Source organism: Amblyraja radiata, chromosome 21 (assembly GCF_010909765.2).
Source record: "Amblyraja radiata isolate CabotCenter1 chromosome 21, sAmbRad1.1.pri, whole genome shotgun sequence".
NCBI lineage: Eukaryota > Metazoa > Chordata > Chondrichthyes > Rajiformes > Rajidae > Amblyraja > Amblyraja radiata.
The window spans coordinates 17,863,701-17,884,393 of NC_045976.1; the positions used below are offsets into that span (position 1 = coordinate 17,863,701).

General features: G+C 38.4%; 1 protein-coding gene across 2 annotated transcripts in view; it reads left to right on the top strand.

Annotated features, from left to right (window-relative positions):
- The window catches only part of LOC116985147 (laminin subunit beta-4-like), a 71,652-nt gene extending 51,502 nt beyond the window's left edge, over nt 1-20,150 (top strand). For both annotated transcript variants that reach the window (XM_033039667.1, XM_033039668.1), the window contains exons 26-35: nt 1,735-2,104; nt 5,650-5,804; nt 7,446-7,651; nt 11,774-11,977; nt 12,090-12,234; nt 12,912-13,119; nt 13,818-13,956; nt 15,273-15,449; nt 18,046-18,196; nt 19,746-20,150. In XM_033039667.1, coding sequence (XP_032895558.1) covers nt 1,735-2,104; nt 5,650-5,804; nt 7,446-7,651; nt 11,774-11,977; nt 12,090-12,234; nt 12,912-13,119; nt 13,818-13,956; nt 15,273-15,449; nt 18,046-18,196; nt 19,746-19,885 — 1,895 coding nt within the window. In that variant the 3' untranslated portion in view covers nt 19,886-20,150. The remainder of the gene's footprint in view (nt 1-1,734; nt 2,105-5,649; nt 5,805-7,445; nt 7,652-11,773; nt 11,978-12,089; nt 12,235-12,911; nt 13,120-13,817; nt 13,957-15,272; nt 15,450-18,045; nt 18,197-19,745) is intronic.
- Nucleotides 20,151-20,693: the final 543 nt, after the last annotated feature.

Here is a 20,693-nt window from a genome sequence, read left to right on the forward strand (position 1 = left end):
GGTTTCATGGCCGGGGGACATTCCAGCGCCCGCCGGGGCTCCAACTTCGAGACTTTTAGACCGGGAGCGGGGCCGTAAATCGCCCGGCACGGCCTAAAATGGCCGTGGGACTTATCATCGCCCGCCTGGGGCTTGGACATCAGGAGAGACATGGAGAACAGGGGAGAGAAAAGACTTTGCCTTCCATCACAGTGGGTCCACTGTGATGGATGTTTGTGTGAATTAAATTGTGTGTATGTCTAGGAATTGTCTTTGTTTGTATGGCTGTGGAAACAGAATTTCGTTTGAGCCTCACTGAGGCTCAAATGACAATAAAAGGTATTGTATTGTATTGTATTGGGGCAAGTTTTTTTTTACACAGCGAGTGATGGGTGCCTGGAAGACAGCTGGGGTGGTGGTGATGGCAGATATGATAGAGGCATTTAAAAGGCTTTTAGACAGGCACGTGGATATACAGGGAATGGAGGGATATGGATCACGTACAGGCAGAGGAGATTAGTTTAACTTGGAAGCATTTTCAGCACAGACATTGTGGGTTGAAGGGCTTGTTTCTGTGCTCTACTGTTCCAGGTGTGAATGTAGATTGCCCATCTACAGGCAGAGAAAGATTTAATCAGAGTGATTCAAATACAAAGCCTTCTCAATGTGTAAACGTTTTACAGCATCAAAATCCCCACACATCCCAATGAAAATAACCCACACAGTTGCACTATCCACTGGGGGTTCACATAGAAAGAGCTGCAGTAGGTTAGGTGTCAGAAACTTGAAGTGAAAGTTGAGCATGACTGGGGAGTACTGTACTGTCTCGACACAACATGACAAACATTCACATGCCATGTCACAGGGATTGCAATACACCAATTTATCTGTGACTAGTTCAAATACAATCGAAAGTCAGCAAGCACTGGGCATGAATTGTTTTGGGCATGGTTATTTTGCATGTTATTCATTCCAGCAGCTCACTTTGTAAGTAGCGTTCCTCTCCTGTTGTAACATACTGGTCACAACTCAGGCATGTGATCACCGCATAGCATATTTATGTTTAAAGAAACTGCCTTTTTCGAAGTTGATGGTTTTCTTCAAACATCTCAGTGGCATACTATGCCATGGTTTAGTAGGCTATGGACCATGTGCTGGTATATGGGATTGCTGTGGATAGGTGCTTCGTAATTGGCATGGGTGTGGATTGGCCTGTTTCTGTACTGTATGGCTCCATGTCAACAGTTAAAGTAGCAACATTTGTTCCTGATTTGGTCCAGTAAACCATTCCCACTTCAAGGTTGCTGCTCTCCTGATGTATTCCCCATGGCAGTAGTCACTAGTCTGCCCCTTCTACTTACAGCTTTCAACTGCATTTCCTTATGGATGGGAAAAGTAATTTTTTTTTCTACTTTCTTTTTTTCAATATCATGTTATTATCCGAATGAACATGTTGGTGAAATCATGGTGAAGTAATATTAGAAAAGGAAAATTGTGAGATGTTCCACAGAGAATACAGTTTATCATGCTGATTATGCATATTGTGGCTATTTACAAGTAAATTTAAGCTCATGTTTGTTTGTTATTTAATTTTCCAAGCTAAATGCTATCGTGTTTCCCTCAATTAAAATGTTGGGTTTTAACTGTCACAGAAAATTTCCAATCTGTTCCACAGTTCTGTTACACAATATTTTTCAACAGTCTTTCATATGAAAAGGTTGTTAAATTGACCATTGTTTCAATATTCCCTGGCAGCATGTAACTGCAATTTTGGAGGAACCGAAAGGCCAGCCTGTAACAAGACAACAGGGGACTGTAACTGTCGTGAAGGGGTGTCGGGACAACACTGCAACAAATGTGCCTGGGGTCACTGCAGGGAGTTTCCAAAATGCATGGAGTGTCACCCTTGCTTTAAATTGCTAGATGAAGAGATTTGTGCATTAATCCCAGCAATGGAACGACTGTCCAATAAGACCTCCACAGTCAGTGGAAAGCTGGGGCCTCTCTACGATGAACAGTTTAAAGAACTCGAAAAAAAAATTACTGAGATCGCCAAACTTCTGAATGGTTCTGTTGCTTCCCCTGAGGCATTCCAAGAAACAAAGAATTACTTTGAAAAGATCAGGTAACATTTCATTTCAGTTGACTATATAATGAACGCTTTCTTCCATACACCATCCAGTGGCCTCTGCAGTCCGTCTGTCTTTTTTTTCTTTTTGTCCTGTTAAGTGGATGTCTTGGTTTTAGTTTTTATATTATTTTATCTGTGTATATGTGGGGTGCGGGGGGGTGGGGGAAACTTTTTAATCTCTTCCCTGTACGGGGAACCAACTCTTTCCTTGTCGAGTCTCTGTTGTCGTTGGGCCTAACATTGTGGAGCCGGCGGCCTCCGACCAGAATCGACCTGGGGCTCCAGTCGCGGAGCCTGCGGACTCACCATCACGGAGCTGGCCGACTTCGGAGCGCTGTGGTGGCGTGCGGCTGCGACCAGACTTCGGAGCTCGGAGGCTTCGGCTGCAGGCTCTGTGGACGGTAACATCGGGAGCTCGTGGGTCCCTGGTGGGAGACCGATTTTCGGAGCTCCTGCAACGGCTAACTTCACCAGCCTGAATCGAGGGGTTTAAATCGACCTGGAGTGGGGCCTCAAAATCTAATATCAGGAGCCTCGATCAGCTAGTATTTTCCTTCCATCACAGAGAGGAGGTGTTTGGGGATTCACTGTGATGGATGTTTGCGTGGAATTGTGTCATTGTGTTTTTTGGGTTTTTTTGTGTTATGACTGCAGAAACGTAATTTCGTTTGAACTTATGTTCAAATTACAATAAACGATTCTGATTCTGATGTAATTACTCCCCAAAATGTAGCGGTAAATAAAATGCATTATGGGTTTACTTTTAATGAATGATGGGGAATGGATATGTTTTGTATTTGGATAGTTCCAATCTTGTCACTGCTTTGCTTGGAATACACCACATAATGTGATCTCTAGCAAATATCATACTATGACACGGTCAGTTTGCAACATCATAGTGTTTATATGTAGGAAGGAACTGCAGTTGCTGGTTCACATCGAAGATAGGCACAAATGCTGAAGTAACTCAGCGGGACAGACAGCATCTCTGGAGGGAAGGAATGGGTGACGTTTCGGGTCGAGACCCTTCTTCAGACTGAAAAAGTGTCTTGACCCAAAACGTCTCCAGAGATGCTGCCTATCCCGCTGAGTTACTCCAGCATTTTGTGTCATACACATACTAAATATTTCTGATTTCCCAGTCGGAATATTGCTTATTATCAGACCGTAATACATTGTTGGAAATCTGAAACAAAGACAGAAAGTATTGGCACCATCCAACATATCTTGCAGCATGTGTGTAATGGCAAAGGAAAGACCTGAAATGTTAACTCTGCTTCTCTTTCTACAGATGCTGCTTGATCTAAATGCTTCTGGCATTTTCTGATAATGCAGTAAAGATCTGTAAAATCAAACCTTAGCCTCCAGCATTTAGCTTATGAAATATATATGTGGATCAATCCAGATAACAGAGATTGGCAATTGCATCTTCGCATAAATAAACCATTTAAATATGAACCAAGATATGTTTTAAATGTTAAAGTATATCTTGGTTATTCTGGCATTCTTTATAGTGAATTCCTCTTGTTTTATTTCAAAATTGACATTTATGTTATTGCCACATTCCAGTAATCCACAATGTTTCTCACTGCATCAGGTAGTGCAGTGGAAGATCCACACATTAAGCTGAGAATCCAGTCATTGTGAGACCTCACACTCAATAAGGCCTAGATCACAGATGAGCCCAAACAGGGTAAATGTGCCAAAATTGTCCAAGAGCCCCAGTCATTAGTTTCTTCTTTATTGGCTTGGGTGGATATCACTAGCTAGAGAAAGCAGCCATAGCGGCCTGTTATATGGAAGAAAGGGTCCCATGGGGATGTCTACTTGATCTAATTAAATTGCTGGACCTCACACCCAGGACCGCCAACTTAGACAGGATCAACACCAATGGAGAATGAAGGCAACAAAAGTCAAAGGGCCATAAGTCTTTCGGCTAACTGCATCTTTTTCCAAATGGCAAACTTTCCTTCCAATATGGATCAATGAAAGATATTTTGAGAAAAATATAACCATAAAACAACTGTAAATGTACAGTGTGCTAACCTATATAATCCCTATCCTGTTTATATATTAATATAGTTACATTGTTTCAGGCCAACATCTGCGAAACACCATGGAAAATAACACTTTTTATTTTAATTGCTCTATATTCCTCAACCAAAGAACAAATTCCTGTGCATTTTCCATAAATTAGTCTAAATATCAGCTAATTAATTTTAATGCAGTTACATTAAATCTATCTATCGCTCTACAACAAAGTTTGTGCAGTGTTTGCTAACTTTATGTTAGATTCCAACATCAGCTGTAATTTGTCTTTGAAACAGAAGGAATCTTGGCACATTTTAAACTTGGGTTTTAAGATACAAATGTTTTAATTTAGTAAAAGTTATATCACAATTAAAGAACAAAATGATTATTTATGCGTAATGGAGTTATTTCCACAGTACATCTGAGCAATTAATTTGCCCAGATGACAGATCGTAGCCTGCATTCTCTGTTATAACATTATATGAAAGCCTGCTATGAACCAGCTGTAAACAGCTGTGAACCAAAACTTAACAATGAATCAGGGCATAACTGCATCATAATGAATGTGTATCAATTGCTTAAGCTAGTAGGTAATTCACACAATGGAACCATCTTCTAAATGGCTATGACCCTGACAAATCCATCTCAGTTAAGGAACTTCCTGGTCAGAAAAATTAATTATCTTTCCAAATCTGGCAAAGACTGTGGAACTCCTTGTACTTCTCAGAATGCCATTAAGTTTCAAGACTCCTACACAAACATGCATGACCCAAGCTTACTGCCTATGCTCCACTGGCCTTGTCACAGTTGTATTCCAAACATTAACTCCATATATAAACTGAAATTAAATTCCTAATGACACTAAAGAAATCTTGATAATTGCAACATGCAGAGAAATTGCCCTAATAAAGAAGAATCCTTAAAAACAAAAACCTGCAGTCTGAAGTCAACATCACCCATTCCTTCTATCCGGAGATGTTGCCTGTCCTGCTGAGTTACTCCAGCATTTTGTGAATATCTTTAATGGAAAACAATTGATCTCCTGACTGTCAAATGCATTTTATTAAAATATTTCTGATCATGACAACTATTTCTATTTCTAAATCTCTGGAGAGCACACATGGAAAGGGTGTGGTGGTTGGGGCCCGCCTTAACAAGATTATAAAGTAATTGCTAGCAGGTGTTCTGCATCTGACCCTAATGCATGGCAAGCTCCCAACTGCATAATAGAGCCACTCAGCGAGTCAGGCAGCATCTCTGGAGAAGAGGAATAGGTGCAGGAACCCTTCTTCAGACACGATCTGAAACGTCACCTATTCCTTTTATCCAGTGATGTTGCCTGTCCTGCTGAGTTACTCCAGCTTTTTGTGTCTATCTTCAGTGTAAACCAGCATCTACAGTTCCTTCCTATACATAATAGTACCACCATCTAATCACTTGACAGTCCACACAGAACACACATAGAGTGAATTAAATACCTGTATCTCCATAACTTCACTATTGCACAGGAAAAACAAAATGCAGATTGATCCAAATGTGAATGTCTCCAAAGACCCGAAGGAGCTCAACAGAGTAATTGATGATCTTAACAAGGAACTTGACAAGCTCATAGAGGATTTGAATCATTTAAAAAAGAAGCCCACAGTAAAAATCAACTTGAACGGTAAGTGGAAAAATCATAACCCCAACATTCCTCTCGTGTATGTGTAAATAAAAAAGACTGAAATCAGTCGATCAAAATTATGTTTTTAAAAGTATTTTTTAAAACATGATTCATTAAAGAAATCCTTTGTTCCATAATTGGATATTTAAACATCCTTTAACTCTTTGACAATTTGGAGCAAAACCAAATCTTCCAACAGCAAGGTTATAAACCTAAACATCCTTCAGAGGTAAAAAAAGCATTAGTGATCCCAGTTCTGTGCATGACTCCTAGCAGCAATATGCAATAGTCCACAAGGCTCAAGGCACTGTTTGCGACTGAATGAATGTTGGTGTGTGCGTGTAGACATCTGTATGTAATGGACTACAGGGATGAGGATGGGATGAGAGCAAACATCAGTCAGACCTACAGTTGTGGGAAGTCGGAAGATAGGGACATTCTGGGTAGGGTATGGAAAGGTCAAGCTCTGAGGATGGGTGATTCAAGGGATGGTGCATCTGGGGTAGGGCCATTTTATTGCAAGCAATGATCATGTCGGGGAGTTTTGTATCTGTGGGCTTGATTAACATCGGTAGGGTTTAGAGGTCGATGTTTCAGCTATGGGGTACAAGCACTGAGAGGAATTCTGAGAACATAATCTGTATGAGAAAAATATATTGAGCCTAGATCTGGATCTGTTCTGTGCTCTTTGGATTGCCTGCTTCTCATGTTTGCACTTGTTGTATCAGCTATTTGTATCATGTAATAGTATTTTCTTTGACGAGCTAGAGTGTTAAAGCCTGGGACTTTGTCCACTGTATCTGTTTACACCCCATGATGACATTGGCTGGTGTAATGAGAAATAATGCAAAAGAATTGACAGAATGGCATTAAATTTGTTTAGTAAATCAACACATGAAGGGAATTGGCTGTTCCCTTCATATTTTTCATCTTGGATTTCCTTGTTAATTTATAGTGTGATGTAGTAATTTTTTCAAAGTATCTCTGCATTTTTATAGTTTGGATTTGGATATGCTAGTTTGAGAAAACAAACACTAGATAGGTTCTCAAGCACAATAAATATTACCCTAACATAAATACCTCAAATTAAGTACCTCTGGGATCTGGTTTGGTTGAATTTATGTTCGTAACACAAGTTTGAGAATAGGATGTGTTGACCTTTGGCTTTACCTTCCATGTAAATGAGCCATGCATCAGTTTTCCTCATTCAAAGTTATCTTGTGTTCTTAAATAATGGAAAACCTCTTGTCAGTGGTGGGTTTAGGGAATAAAGCTATTAGGTGCAAATGACTAGTACAAAGATTTATGTGCTTATTGAATTTCTACTGCAAGTGAGTTATTATATTATAGTGGGCTTATAAATGAGCTGATTATATCAGTTAATTGAGGTTAGGAGGTACAAAGATTGATACAAAGAGGAATTAGTATCAGATTCATGAGCGTGGGGTGGGAAATGTTGATCCTTAGGGGAGTAAACATCAGAGTTTTGGAATGTTTTTTTTAATATTTTTAATAGTTTATAAAGATATTTTAATTCAATCATCAAAGAGTTTCTGACCTTTTTTTTCTGTTATGATTTACAATACTAATCAAAGATCATTTTCAATTCCAGGGATAATATTATTTTATTATTGTTCACAGGAAGCTTTGACGATATTGAAATGTTCTACCAGATTTCAAAAGCCTCTCAAGAAAAAGCGAATGTTTCAGAATTACTAAATATTTCAGAATCTATAAGAGAAAAAGCATCTGCCTTGTTAGACAATGCAACGTTTACTGATAAAGATAAACTTAATGAACTGAAGCAAAATACTGAACTATTGGATTTGAGAGTGGCAAATAATCTGGTAAGTTTTGTATCTATTTTGGTTTGGTTTACAATATTTTGTAATAATTGGATCCAACTGGAAGACAACAAACTCATAAAAATAGAAGAACATGAAGAATAGAGACAGTGGACTACACAAATTCTTCAAACTTTGTCCACTGTTTTGTGAGATAATAGTGTTCCATTCCTTATCCACTTCACTGGATAAGAAGGCAACTTTTTTCAAACTCTTTTCTTTACATTCCTCTATTTAAGAAGAGCCGGAAATAAAAACCTGGGGAACTATAGACCAGTAAGCCTAACATGTATGGTGGGAAAATTACTGAAGAGAATTCTGAATGATAAGATATGCATGCATTAGAAATGAACAGATTAGGGATAGTCAGCATGGTTTAGTTAGTGCGTGGGAGATTGTGTCTCACAAATTTAAATATTTTGAAGAAGTTTGACATAGGTAGCGTCATACACATAGTCTATGCGGACTTCACCAAGGCCTTTGATAGGTTCCACATGGTAGGTTAAATCTCATGGAATCCAGGGAGAGCTAACTGACTGGATATAGAATTTGCTTCATGGTAGGAAGTAGCGGATGGTGGTGGAAGATATTTTTCAAACTGGAGATCTGTGAAGAGTGGTGCATCGCAGGTATTGATGTTAGATCCATTTATCGTTGGTATCTATATCAACGATTTGGATAAAACATACAAGACATGATAAGTTTTCAGATTACACTATAGTAAGTGATATCATAGACAGTGACAAAGGTCTGGCATCGCCAGGAAATAGGGTGGTGAAGAAGGTTTATTGCTGCGGAAATTGAGTGCAGAAGTTGGGAGATTATGTTACATTTATACAAGAGATTGGTGAGGCCACACTTGAAGTATTGTGTTCAGTTTTGGTCACCCTGCCATAGGAAAGATGCCATTAATCTTGAAAGAATGCTGAGAAGATTTCCGAGGATATGTCAGGATTTAAGAGCCTGAAGGGGTTGGGCAGACTGGCACTTTATTCCTTGGAGCACAGGAGACTGAGTAGTGATCTTACAGAGGTATTTAAAATCACAAGGGAAATTTCTGGCTAACAGAGTTTAATTTTGATAAGTGTAGGTGTTGCATTTTGATAAGTCAAAGCAGGACTTCAGTGTTCGGTAAGGCCCTGGGCAGTGTGGTAGAGCAGAAGGATTTAGAAGTAAAATCATGAAGGGAATTGATGGGGTGGATGCACAAGGTCCTTTTCCCAGGGCATAGGTTTAAGAGAAAGGGGAGAGGTTTAATAGGAAAATGAGGGGTCATCTTTTTCACACAGATATTGTGGATATGTGGAAGGAGTTGCCAGAGGTTGAGGTAGGTACAATAACAACGTTTAAAAGACATTTGGACAAATGGGAAAGGTTAAAGGGATATGAGGCAAACACAGGTAAATGGGACTTGCTTAAATGAGGCATCTTGGTCGGAATGGACGAGTTGGATTGAAGGGCCTGTTTCTATGACTCTCTCAGAACTATTTTGTAAAGTTCTGAAATGTAGATCAATGTCTCTTCAAACAGGTGCATTTGAAATGCCAGACAATGTTCCATTCACTGATTTTAAACGAGCCTCAATCACAAAGGAATCCATTCAAAAGTGGCCAAAATATTAAGTTTATGCAACATAAGAACCCTCCTGGTATATACATTTAATACCTAACTCTTAAATGACTCAAATACAGTCAGACTGATCAAGAATGTACTGTTAAATTATATATAAAACTTAGAGATGTAATTTGTCACAATGCTGAGTGGTCACCTCTGCTTACAAATCTGAACTGGACCAGACATGTCAGCCATGTTATTACAAGAACATGATAAGATCCAAATATTCAGGCATGTGTGACTCACCTCCTGACCTTCTGAGCCTCTCCACCAAGTTCAGATCATGAGCCTGTTTGACTGCTAACAGCTGTCTGGAGAGGTGCAGAGGGATAACACTGAATAATGTTGGCATAATTCAAATTGATAACATCATTGTCAAAATTACAACACACCCAAAACTTCAAAAGTACCCCATTGGCAATAAGACATTCTGCAGCTGTAAATCTTAGTATAAAATACTTGCCCTCTCTTTATTTCTTTCCTTCACTACTCTGATGGGAAAGTATTTCAAACCAAAGTTAGACCCAAAAAGCTGGAGTAACTCAGCGTAACAGGCAGCATCTCTGGAGAGAAGAAATGGGTGACGTTTCGGTTCGAGAACCTCTTCAGAAGAAGGGTCTCGACTCAAAACGTCACCAATTCTTCTCTCCAGAGATGCTGCCTGTCCCGCTGAGTTATGCCCCTGTCCCACTTAGGAAACCTGAACGGAAACCTCTGGAGACTTTGCGCCCCACCCAAGGTTTCCGTGCGGTTCCCGGAGGTTCCCGGAGGTTTTTGTCAGTCTCCCTACCTGCTTCCACTACCTGCAACCTCCGGCAACCACCTGCAACCTCCGGGAACCGCACGGAAACCTTGGGTGGGGCGCAAAGTCTCCAGAGGTTTCCGTTCAGGTTTCCTAAGTGGGACAGGGGCATAACTCCAGCTTTTAGTGTCTATCTTCAGTTAATAATAATAATCAATCTTATTCCAAGGTCCAGCTACTGCCCTGAATCCTGCCATCTGATTTAATTCATTCAACACTGATTTATGCATGTCAACCACTGTTGTATCTGTTCAAAGTTTATCTTGTATTCCCCAGAACTTTAAAAGGGGTAGGAGATTGCAACCTTTGCATGGTCCGCCCTGTTTCGACGAATGCAATCAACCTGGTGTGCACAATCAAATAATATCAAATAGAACAAGTTGTCCTACAAGTTGTCCAACTTTAGGCTGTGCACGCCATACGCAAGAAGAAGAAGCGCTTTAAAATAGCTGGGAACACTATTTATTGCCAAACTCCTCAAGTTATTTAGCCCTTTGGTCTTTAAAATCTCATGGTAGAGATAGTAGTGTGAATTTGAAAATATGTAATTCCTTTCAACATTGAACCATTTTCCAATTTGCACTAGTTGACAATGCAACAAAAAGACGACTTAACTTCCCTGATATGAATAAGCAAAAGACACACAAATCTAACGGTGCTTGTTAATGTTCCATACTCCAAAATGTGTCGGGTCAAATGAGCTAGATCAAGACTACACAATACCAAGATAACATTTCAATTACTGTATAAATTAAAGGGGAAAAAATGGATAAACATTTCTAAGATCCAAAATTAATAAAGAAATTGTTCCATAATATTTGCACATGAATAGATACATTTTTGTAATAATGTTGAATAGGTAGAGATTTCACCAATATCTAAATAACATAACAGCTCAGAATTTAAACTGTAATGGTGACAAAGCTAAGAGCATTCACCTCTTAGTAAAAATGATAACAATTTATTATCTACCTCCATCATGAAAGCATGGAAATCCAGATGCCAGTAATATTGTTCTCATCCAGTCAATATATAATCAGAAGTTTAACATGAACTTCAACTTTTATTCACAATTATTGCCTGAAAACCTATTTTAAAAAACTGGCCTTTTAAAATGCAGTGTATCATCGTTTTGAATTGTGTGCTGTCATAATATGTCGTATAGATCTCCAGTCCTGAAAGTTTTATAATATGTAGAATGCCATACCTACCAATCAATATTAAAAATTCCCTGTAATTTATTTTTTCGACTTCAAAAAATGTTACTCGTGAAATTTCAGTCTCTGTCTTAATCGTATGCTACTTTGAAAATTTAATTATCAGCGGTGTTCCTTACTTCTTGTTTGCTGCCTGTAAGAATATTTCAATCTGATCGACAACTTGGGAAGCATCTCAACTTCGCTTTCCTAGTGCCACTGATTCCCTTGATTTAGCACCCAACTATAAGCTGCAGGAAATTAACTAATTTGGAGCCTCTTAACTTTCTTGTCAACAAATCCATGTTTTAGCTTGGTGGTAAGCATGGGCATTTATTGTTATTTGCAACATCTGTATCCTTATTTGGCTAAAACATTACGAGACTTCCTCCAATATAATCTGAATGGTCCTCTGCTCTGCCCACACCGAACCTATTATTTGCTTCAATCAACCAAATTTCATTACTTTTTGTTTGTCATGTTAAATGTATTTTTTTTAATGAACCTCTGTAGATTTGTGGAGCACAGGGAAATCTATCCTGTGACAATGATCCATGCGGAGGAGCTTTATGTCATGATGATGCTGGGAATAAAAAATGTGGCGGCCCAAACTGTAACAGCACATTGTTTATGGCAAGTGATGCAAAAAAACGTGCTGTGGAAACAACCGATCAGATGGCCCAGCTCCTTAACAAACTGCATTATACAATTAGCAAGGTATCCATGTTTTAATATTTCAGTTGTACAAGTCTTTTTCCAAATAGATTGTTGGAAATTCATTTTAATTTCTTGCACTAATAAATCAGGTTTCCTCTTTCCTTCCCCCTAGATTGATTCTATCAGAAACATCACACTAGAAACTAAGGAAAAGGCAACCAAGTTGGCAGATCAGTTAGCTAAGACCAAGGACGAACTTGAAAAGGAGAAAGAAGAAACTAAAGACATCATCAGAATGGTGAAAGAGTTTCTCACAGGTACATACTCCCATTCCTATTTAAATCTGCTTTCACCTGGATCCAGGGAAGACGCCTTTGGTATCACAGGGCAACAGAAAATGATCAAGCAATTGGAGAAGGAGAGATAATTGGAAGGTTGTAAAGAAAGTATTCTTTGGAAAGAAAGGATAAATAAGCTGAATTTAACAGGTAAAGAAAAATGAATCCAGAGGATTTCAGATAATTTAAGATGTTCAAATGTTATAAACCAAATTATGATTGGGTCATTCATAAAAAGTACCCAGTTTGGACTGACACGATGACAGTTATGCTGGAGTTTATGTAAGCTTATTTGAGCAGGGCCTAGGGGAAGTATTCTCATGTACCTCTGATATTATACATGTTTGAGAAAAGTTGTGGCCTGATAGCATATTTTGTCTTGGTTTACCACTTTGAAGGATGTTTGAAAAGTATTAAACTCTGCTCCCAAATGTTAACAACATTGCAAAATGTTTGGAAAATTTCATAACACTTTATTTTAGGCAGGCCTGCTCTGTAATTATTTATTCATTTAACATAACTTATATACTATTCATTCAGTAAATCCTGTGACATTGTAGATTTATTCCATAAAGATAAAGATTTTTGAGAAATATGCCATTAGATTTTTTTTGCAAAGGTAACAATATTTTAATGCATTTTTTCTCTAATTCAAGCTGATGGTGTATCTTCTGAGGATCTGGAAAAAATTGCGAACTATGTTCTTTCTATCAAGATACCTATAACTCCCGAGGAATTGAAGAACAAAAGCAAGCAAATTCAGGACATTCTTTCTGAAATGAAAGGCATTGATAAAGATGTGGAAAGGCTAAATGACCGCTCTCAAGAAGCCAAGATACTATTGAACCGTGCAATAAAAGCCGAGTATGTTGCATTTTCAATTCCATACGGTGCCATATGAAAGGTTGGAAAGAAAACATACAGCTGCCCTAACTGGGATGGCACTCTGATTTTGACAACTGATACAAAAACATACGCTTAAGTAGCAAGATAAAAACTTGTGGTATTAGAGGAAGTGCATTATCATCATGGATTGAACAGTGTAAATCACGTAGAAGACAGAGTGGGAATAATATGTTCTTGACCCTCAACTATTTATTATTCATATTAATGGCTTGGAGGAGCAAACCAAGCTTATCTAGGTTTGCTGATGACACAAAAATAGGTGGCAGGGCATGCTGCAATGAGAATATTTGCAATGAGGATGTAAACAGGTTGTGTGAGTGGCCAAAAACTTTAATTTAGTTTGACTTCTAGAAATTTGTGGACTTTTTCACAAATATTTTTTTGAAGTGTTTACAACCAAAGGTGATGGAGTTCCAAAAAAGGCACAGGTTGCACACAGGTGAATCGGGTGGAGAAGGGGTCAGGTGGGGGAGGGGAGGGGATGGTGAAAATATGCGGGGGAAGGGATGGAATTAATGAGGGATGGGTTTAAATGTTAGCTGATGGTCAGCACAAACTTGGTTGGCTGAAGGGCCTATTTCCATGCTGTATGTTGCTCAAACTCGATATTAATCTTCTGCTGTACATAGTAGTAAATTTTATGTGTATATTCTTAGGAAAGCAGCTCAAGAGATTCCAAGCCCTGCAGAACTGCTGAAAGAACTGGATAAAATAAAAGAAGTACAACTCAAAGTTGTGGACACCGTGAGAAAGATCACCAGTGATCTAAACAATTCCAAGACAAAACTTTCACAGGTAAATTGGAAGAATGCCAATTCTGAGTAAGATTAATTTACAATATTATAGCTCAGATATTCACAGGGAGATGTTTGTTTTCTTTATATTAGTTTCAGGAAAGTTTAATATGTGTATGACCAAATGTGCAACTTTAAACTATACAATGGACTTTCTTTCTGTTGTCACATCAAGAGATTTAATTTGGTTTGAGATGATAGAGATGTTAGAGTACCATTAGCTTAATATTTTTGTATTCAGTTCAATTGATCAAAGAACTGAATGCCAAGAGTGGTACTTTCCCTATACCTCCCTCAGCTTCTCAAAACAAAATTAGGTGTCAGCTTCGACTTCTATTTTGTTGTTTAATAAAATTCATTTTTTGCTTGGAATTCATAACCACACAATAGATTATTGTGGAATTTAATGGATGTATTTCCAGAAAAATAGATGGCAATGCATGTTTGTAAGTGTACATTAGGTAAAAGGATGTTGATAGATCACCTCACGATTCCCCAAGGCATCATTTTTTGTTGCTTGTAGCAACTCTGTATCGACCTCAGGGAAACCCTAGCTGGTTTGCTAAATGTAGGTGCATTGAAACAACTTATTTTCAATTGCATTTAGAAATGTTGTTATTCATTAAATCTACCAATCCCTCAAAACAGATCAATCTGAAATTTCATGTTTTCAATATAACCATCAATTCCTAAATGATGGGTCTTCTTGCACATAGATATTTCACTGGGAGCCGTGTCATCCTCTGGTAGGCAAGGATAGCTTTGATAGCTTATGGCCATAACCTCCCTTATTTCTTCTTTGAGTCAAAATTATTAACCAAGTGTAGTTGGTGACAAACTTGGGATCAACTTATATTCCAGTTTGAATTCTATTAGTATTCCTCGTCTGTAGTTATCCTATCCAAATGCTCGACTCCACTTTCCATTTCTATATTATTATTTGAAAGTAGAACTGAAATACTCCTTTAATATTTGCCATTCCTTTATCCCGTATTTGGATATTTGTCATTTGTATGTACTTCTGTATTTTTTAACTGTCCTCTTACTTTAAAAAAAAAAAAAGTTATAATTTAATGTTAGTTTATGTGCCAGTATTATGTCATGACCCACCCTCAGCATATTGAATGGTATTGTTTCCATTCTAAATCCTCTATCCACAGTGGTACTTGTTATGCTTGAAGTGAGGGGTTTATCAGTCCCAATATTGTATAACTTCTCCATTATCGAAACCCATGCTAGTTAATAAAAGATTGCTCATTTTCAATTTTTCTGAAATCAAAATGTTTTGTCTTTTGTATTTTATCCACTTCTTAATAGTTTGATGACAAAATAAAATCAATTACTGACAACCTCATGCATGTCATGAACAATATAAGAACGTTTCAAAATGAAATTGAAGAATTGAAGAACAAGACCCAAAGCAACAAGATATCAACTGAAAATGCAATGGAAAAAGCAAATGAAGCCAGGATTCATGCTGATGAAGCTGAACAAGTAAATGTTTTAATCTTACTTTTCTGAAGTTCTATTACTGTGCTACTTATCAAGTTCTTCATTCTCCGAGGAGTAATCTAGTTGACCATTATTAATGCATTTAATGGCATGAACAAATGAGCAAGAATGGAAACAAGGAATATTTTAACATTAGGTGAATTAGGGAGGGAAGAGGCTTGCAAATCCCAACATGGAGCGCTGTTGAGCTGAATGAGATGTTTTTGTGCAGTAAGTTCCTGGACCCTTCCCTGGCTGGCTCAAGTAGAGGAGCACCTCAAGAATCAGTACTTGAGCTCTAGCTTATCACGATCTATATCATGACATGGATGATTTGACCAGCAGTCATATTTGCTGATGATAGTAAAGTAGGCAGGATTGTGGATGTGAAAAGGCTTCCAAGAGATATAGACAAGTGGTGTGAGGTGGAGAGAAAAAGGCAGATGGAAAATAATGGGTAAAATGTGAGGTCTTTCACTTCGATGCACAAGACACAAGGTAGAGTATTGATTTTAAATGGTGTAAGATTAGGCGGAGTTAATGTTCAAAGGAACCTAGGTGTGCTTGTACACAAATAATGAAAATCAATGTGTATGTTACCCTTTATCACAGATGATTTGAGTGCAGAGGTTCAAAAACTCAACTTCAATTGTATGGCACCTTGATGAGCCTGCCCCTGTGGAGTATTGTGTAACTGTTTGGTCTTGCCAATAAGGCATAAGGGATACAGTTGCCATTGTGGGAGTACAATGATGAGTCACAGGACTGGATCCAGAGATGGTGGGTTTGCTGTATAAGGAGAGACGAATAGACTAGGATTTAATAAGAATGAGAAAAGATCTAATTTAAGTTTACAAAATTCCTGCAGATTTTGACAGGCGTGATGTAGGGAGAATGTTTTCCCCAGATTAGAAGTCTGGTACCAGGGCCACAGTCGCAGAATAGGGTTAGGCTATTCCGGTCTGAAATGAAAGGTTTAGTACCTTAGAAGTAAGTGAATCTTTTTAATTTTCTGCAGTTACATAGTTCATTCAAAACGTAAGATCAATAGATTTCTGGATAATATGGGAAAGAAGCGATATAGGGACAGCGCAGGAAAATGGTGGCAAGGGTAGGTTAGCCTTGATGTAGAAATAAGGATCTACAGATGCTGGTTTACAAAAAAGATACAAAATGCTGGAGTAATTCAGCAGGTCTGACAGTATCTCTGGAGAACATGGATAGATGACATTTCATGCCGGACCCCATTTCAAACTGAAAAAGGATTCTGACTGCGAGATGTCATCTATCCATGTTCTCCAGAGATACTGCCTGACCAACTGACTCCAGCAATGTGTGTCCTTTTTAGATTAGCCTTGATCTTGATGAATAACGGAGCGAGCTCAAATGGCCTACTGATGCCCCTATTTATTTTCTTCTGAAATGATACAATGCATGGAGTGAGCAAGAACTAACTTTATGAGCAGATGTGCTCCTCGCTTGCACCACCAATGGTATCCTAAGAATGTCCCCAACAATTTATATAGCCCTGGGAAGGCAGAGAGATACAGCAGCTCATTTCTTTTGTTTCTGGGCTATTTTCAAGCTGAAACTGTGAAATAGATCTCTGGCTCAGCCTGATGTAAAGGCCTGCATTTTCCTCAATGGTGTCATGCAACATAGGCAAAGAAAGTGAGCTGTGAAGGTGTTAATAATGACCCTTCGGTCCATCCAGTCTCTCCCTCATACTTTGTCTCCAGATAGTTCCTGGGAAGTAGAGGGTGACCAGAAGAATATAGAAATATATTCAGGGGTGGGGGAATTCTAGAAATGCCAGAGACATGGAGGTGATGTCATAGTTAAAGCGGCAAGAATTCATTATCATTATTTTTCTACTACTTCTCAGCTGGCATCGGTACTAGATTAGGTGGAAAACCAAAATGTCACCAAAGGAAAGGGCGCTACCTAGTTTGGGAACAGAAGGAAACTGGAAAGTGTGACTCTTGGGAAAGACCGAGAAGCATTCAGAAGGGTGATTGGGGAGAGGTCATTTCACCAACACTTGCTACCAAGGTGATGTCACAAGCAACAGCAAGAAAAAAAATGTTTTTTCAGAGGGTGGCTGAAATTGGCCTGAGTGGTTGATAGAGGTCCCCTCACAACATTTGGTACTTGCATTTAAGTACTTAGATGAATATTTGAAACACAACGGCATAAAGGACTATAGGTCAAGTGCTGGAAAATGGTATATGGATCTATCAGGGGCCCAATAGCTAGCATGGATGCAGTAGTCTGAAGGGTGTGTGCGTCCATGCTATATGACCATAGAGCCATCCCGCATTGAAACAGGACTCTTGGCCCTACCTGTCCTCACTGATCAAGATGCCCTACCCACACTAGTCTCAACAGTGCTTAGCCCATATCCCTGTAAACCTTCCCTATCCATGTACCTATCCAATGTGGAATTCATTTTGGACTGTTTCAGCAGTGAGAAATCTATATTTATATGAAATATTCTACTATTACAATGATTCTGATTCATTCCCCCACAATTATAGTTCTTTCATCTGGGTTTCGCAATCTGATTTTTTAAAGTTGTTTTCATGTTTTGACATTGAAGGAATTTAAAACAATGAATGAGATGTACGTAAAATTAAGCAAACTGAAAATACAAGAGATTCCAGTCGATGGAAAACAAAAAGCAGAACAATTACAACAAGAGGCAAATAATCTGGTAAAAGACTTGGAAGACAAAATGAGGAGGATTACAGGTAAGTGGGCACCGTGAATGCAATAATACTTCAAGTATGCTTGGATGATTTGTTTGGAGTCATGTCTCTGCAGGGAATTGTATAACATGCGCTTTGTCAAGATTTCATATAATGTTGGTATTGCTTCTAAAATTAGTACTTTTTACTTTGGGCAAACTTCTGCAAGTGCAACCAGAGATGGCAATTTATTTATGTTTATATTGTGAATATTGCTTGGATCCCCATAATTTTAGTGGAAGAGGTGGTTTCTTAAGAGAGTTCCAACAAGTTAGGGAGCTTAGACTGATGTAAGGAAAAAAGCAGTAATGGCAGGGGGTATCCGGGGAGATAAATCCCTAATGCCCCAAAGAAGGGCATGGACTGGATGGGATTTATTAAATGTGTCCAAGAAAGCTTCCATAAATAAGATATAGAGGGCCCTATCAGAGAGGTCATAATGGATCTCCTTTTAGGGAACAGGGGTGGGACAAATAACTGTCAGAGTGGGAGGACTTTAGTACCAGTGACCATAATTCTATTACTTTTAATACAATTATGGTGAAGAACAGAACTGGCTCACATGGGGCAAGGTCAATTTTTAAGGCATTAGAGAGGCATAAGCGGTGGCACAGTGGTAGAGTTGCTGCCTTACAGCACCAGAGACCTGGGTTCAATCCGCACTACACATCACGTAAACCAACGTCCCTTCCATTGATAGACACAAAAAGCTGGAGTAACTCAGCGGGTCAGACTGAAGAAGGTTCTCGAGCCGAAACGTCGCCTATTCCTTTTCTCCAGAGATGCTGTCTGACCCGCTGAATTACTCCTGCTTTTTGTGTCTATCTTCAGTTTAAACCAGCATCTGCAGTTCTTTCCTTCACACTCTCTTCCATTGACTCCACCTACACTTCATGCTGCCTCGGCAAGGCCATCAGCATAATTAATGCCCAGTCTCACCCTGGTCACTCCCTTTTTTACCCTTCTCCCATCAGGCAGGTAGATAGGTTTGAAAACACATACCTCCAGGTTCAGGGACAGTTTATTCCCAGCTGTTATCGGGCTACTGAACTGTCCTCTCACCAGCTAAAGTGCGGTCTAAAGCTCTGATCTCCCATCTATCTAATTGGAGACCGTTGAAATGTCTTTAATCAGACTTTATCTTGCACTAAATGTTTTACCCTTTACATATGGGGGACAAATGTTTTACCCTTTATCTGTACACAGTGGACGGCTGATTATAATTATGTATATGCTTTTCTGTACATGGACGGCACGCGACAAAACCTTTTCAACCTTCCGCGGTGCACATGATACTAAACTAAACTAAAAGGTAGTTTAATCTGTCAAAATGTCCAAAGTTGAAATACAGGTTTGTTTTCTTATGCGAAGATCCAGACACTGTCTGAAATTTATATGGGCACTCTATCAATATTGTGTGGTCTGTGTCAGTGTGATACCAGGAAGCATGTCCATGATGTCAGTCGCTGATGAAGAGAAAAAATATCGTACAATAATCTGACAGCAAGAATAATAATTCATAATACATTTTGTTTTTCTTCTGCATTTATAGAACTGGAAAAGAAGATAAAAGATGGAAATAGGAAACTAAAGGAAAAATCTGATTATTTGTTGGAATTAGAAATGAACGTGACAAGCATTAAAGGATTTATTGACGATAAAATCTACCTTTACAATAATTGTCTCCCATAATAAACTAGTAATGCAGCTTTTCATTGTCACTTACCCTTTGTAACTATTAAAATTAAAATTTTACAAAATATTGTATTAAAATTTGAATGCTAACAATGTGATATTTCATAAGAATTGTCATATTCTCTGCAGTTGAATTACAAACACTACATAAACACATTATATACAAACCATTGATATATTTGTTCTTGATTATTCATCCAAAATTTATTCTAGGTTGAAATGTAACTAATTTAAAATCAAATAAATGATTGGGAACCTGCAATTTTTAGTTATAGATCTTTTCCAACATAAACAAAATAGCAAGTCACATTAACCTTGATACAATGGATATCCGTTTGACCAGGAAGATCCCTAACATTAATCACCAACCTATTATAATACTATATACTCTTGTTCAAATATCCCTGTCATGTACTGTGCTCTTTCTCTTTGCAAAAAATTGCTGATAGCTTTGCATCTCTTCCTTTTATCTGTTATATCTTACTTTCTCATATTTGCATTTTTTCCTAATGATGATCTTCCTCTCACCAGCACAATGTATGAGTTAAAAGCCGAAACAGTGTGACCACCCCTTTGTTATGTGAGTGGCAACTGATTGTCACACTCTATCAGATAGTCACCAAAACATTAAAATATTTTCCAATGCATAGTTATCGCACATAGTCTGCTTTGTCTAAAGCTGTATTTATTGAACTTACTAATATTTTTTGTTAGTGTTCACAAAAACATTTTTACTTAACCAAATCTGAAACTAAATATTATTTCTTGCAACCATCTCTTTTCAAGGCTGCAAACCTAAACACTG